This window comes from Sitodiplosis mosellana, unplaced genomic scaffold (assembly GCF_009176505.1).
Source record: "Sitodiplosis mosellana isolate CC-2019 unplaced genomic scaffold, AAFC_SMos_1.0 Smas_scaffold_4171, whole genome shotgun sequence".
In the NCBI taxonomy this organism is placed as follows: Eukaryota; Metazoa; Arthropoda; class Insecta; order Diptera; family Cecidomyiidae; genus Sitodiplosis; species Sitodiplosis mosellana.
In genome coordinates, this window is record NW_022599413.1 from 1 (window position 1) to 2419 (window position 2419).

Sequence of the window (2419 nt, forward strand, 5' to 3'; positions counted from 1 at the left end):
TGAATATTTTTTGATGAAACCTCTGTGATTTACTATTGAAACGTTGTAGAAACTATGCACAAAATATCAAGAGTGCAGGTGTTTCCGAAATATGTTAATGAGTCCACCAAAAATGGTCAATTTGTATGAAAAATACCTAGTGGTTCCAAACTTTTGCACGGTAGTGTAGGTGCACTGGTATATCGATACATGACATGGATCGGATTGGATTCGATTGGATTGATACAATACTACTAAGTTCAATAATGAACACGAACACACAAAATCGAAATAAAAATTGTCTACTCGATTCTAGTTGGTGTAAATTGAATTCGAAAAAGTCTAAATACCTTAAAATAACCATTCTTTTGCTCATTAACGTATCCAATGCATGTAATATTTAGTTGATTGATTAGTGCCCTTAAGTAAAAAGTGCGATGAACCTTATAATATTTTTCTTGTTTTTTTTTTAATATCAAATTGGACTAGAATTTCCACAGAAAATAAATCATGTTTTACTAGATGTTCCATGGCATACGAATTGAACAGCTTGTGAAGGGAACGGCTTGAGTGTGTGTTGTATCAAATGGAAGGCATGTTCACAGGAAACCTTTTTTTCGTATACGTAAAATCAAGGCAGTTTTCTTGATCTCTCTCTCTCTCTCTCTCTCTCTCTCTCTCTCTTAATTCATCGGAACTTCGACTCTGTTTCGTTTTTATACAAGTCTCAGTCCGCAACATCTGTATTTGTCAATTTGGCATAGCTCGCGAATATACACTCACATATGAACTTGTACTGAAACTAAAAGCAAAGAAGTGTCAATAACAGTTGAAAATAATTTTTTTTGTAGCGAAACAGTAAAGCAGGGATATCCCTGGTATAACTTACCACATTCTGAACCATGCAAGGTCGTTGATCACGCATATTTTTCACAATATCCAACGGATACACTGGCTCGTTAACGTTCAGTAAGGATATGGCAGTGTCCATTAAAATTAGCATGCCTGTTCGGCCAATGCCAGCAGAACCTTAAAATTGAATAATTTTTATGATTTAAAATGAACTGATTGAATAGGATTCGAATCGAAACCGTTCATTCCAGTTACTTACAATGTACAATAATGGGAGGATTTGCAGCGCTGATGTATTGATGAACACTTGTCGGTATCCACTCATCATCGGCTTCGTCATCGATTTTCCCGCTCCGTTTGCAAATCTCCTCAGGACTAATATCACTTGCATCAGCATCCAATATTTGAAGTTGTTTGAAACGATGATCAATACTCTCGACATTTTCCTGTCGCATTTCACGCATTTTGTCAACAAAATTCATGAACAGTGTTCGATCGGACGGAACTCCATGATCAGGCCATGCCAAATACTGTAACTGACGAATCACTCGATATTCGCCCGTCTAAAATAAATGGTCAAGTTGATGGTTCAATGTCAAGAAACATTCATGTAACGCAATTTAGTCATTTTTAACGTTAAAATATGTAGAGTTTTTTGGCTTTTTTCCGTCAAAATCGACTGAAATTTCAGTGTAAACCAACTGTATGAATATTCGGAACGAGAGAAATGATAGATTTTTAATCAAAGAGAAAAGAATTCTGTGTCAATTAATAGTGTTCACCGAATGGAGCAATCGATATTCACACTTCCCGAAGCAAAAATAGCATTAGCGTATGCAATAAAATTCTATGATTTAAATTGTTCATATTTTTGTTCATGTATTGATCCAACGAGAATGAACTGAATAGTAAGAGTATATTTTCAAATTCATTTCTTCTAAATTTCAACGATTACGTTTTAAATTGTCCAGAGATGGCAGGCAAAACTAATGTCGTGCATATTCCCGCTATAAGTGTTGGTTCAATTTGAAGTTTGTTATTGTAAACAAACCGCCGTTCACAATTTCACCATGTCATGAAATATGAAACTTTGCTTCGTTCGACTAAATTCAGATTGAACAGCCAGCAACTAAAATCAAAAGGGAAAAAGGGTAACGCATTTGAATTGTTATTGTTGTGAACATCGAACGAGTGATCGAACCAAACAATGCCATCGTTTGCATGCGATTTTCCAAATGAATCGATTGTTGTGTGTTTTTTTGTTTGTTTACAGTTTTGATCCGTAGCCTGTGGAAGAAATCTGCTGTCGAAATATTATTTGGAAATGAAGCTACTGGTGACAACGACATCGTGAGCGTTTCGATATTTTATCACGGTGTGCGGTGTTTGTGTCACAACCAAATTCAGCATTGATGTGTCAAATCAAAGCCGGTTGATTCATTTTCGTTCCAACATTTGAAAAGGCAAGTGCAATTTGTTGTAAATATTGTTCGATTCGAGTGATTGGTTTTTTTCTTCTTTGTTGTTGAGTAATTTAGTTGTAATGATTTTAGTTTAGGTAGAAAATACATAATATCGGATTAGTTTT

The 2419-nt window shown here is 35.2% G+C and overlaps 1 protein-coding gene across 1 annotated transcript; it reads right to left on the minus strand.

Annotated features, from left to right (window-relative positions):
- Nucleotides 1–6: 6 nt before the first annotated feature.
- On the minus strand, nucleotides 7–2172 carry LOC129572114 (tyrosine-protein phosphatase non-receptor type 4-like). Its single transcript, XM_055452031.1, has 3 exons — nucleotides 1091–2172; nucleotides 869–1008; nucleotides 7–781 (listed from the first exon to the last, which is right to left on the minus strand). The coding sequence occupies exons 1-3, from the start codon at nucleotides 1311–1313 to the stop codon at nucleotides 707–709; spliced, it is 438 nt and encodes a 145-aa protein (XP_055308006.1). The 5' UTR covers nucleotides 1314–2172; the 3' UTR covers nucleotides 7–706.
- Between the last annotated feature and the right edge of the window lie 247 nt (nucleotides 2173–2419).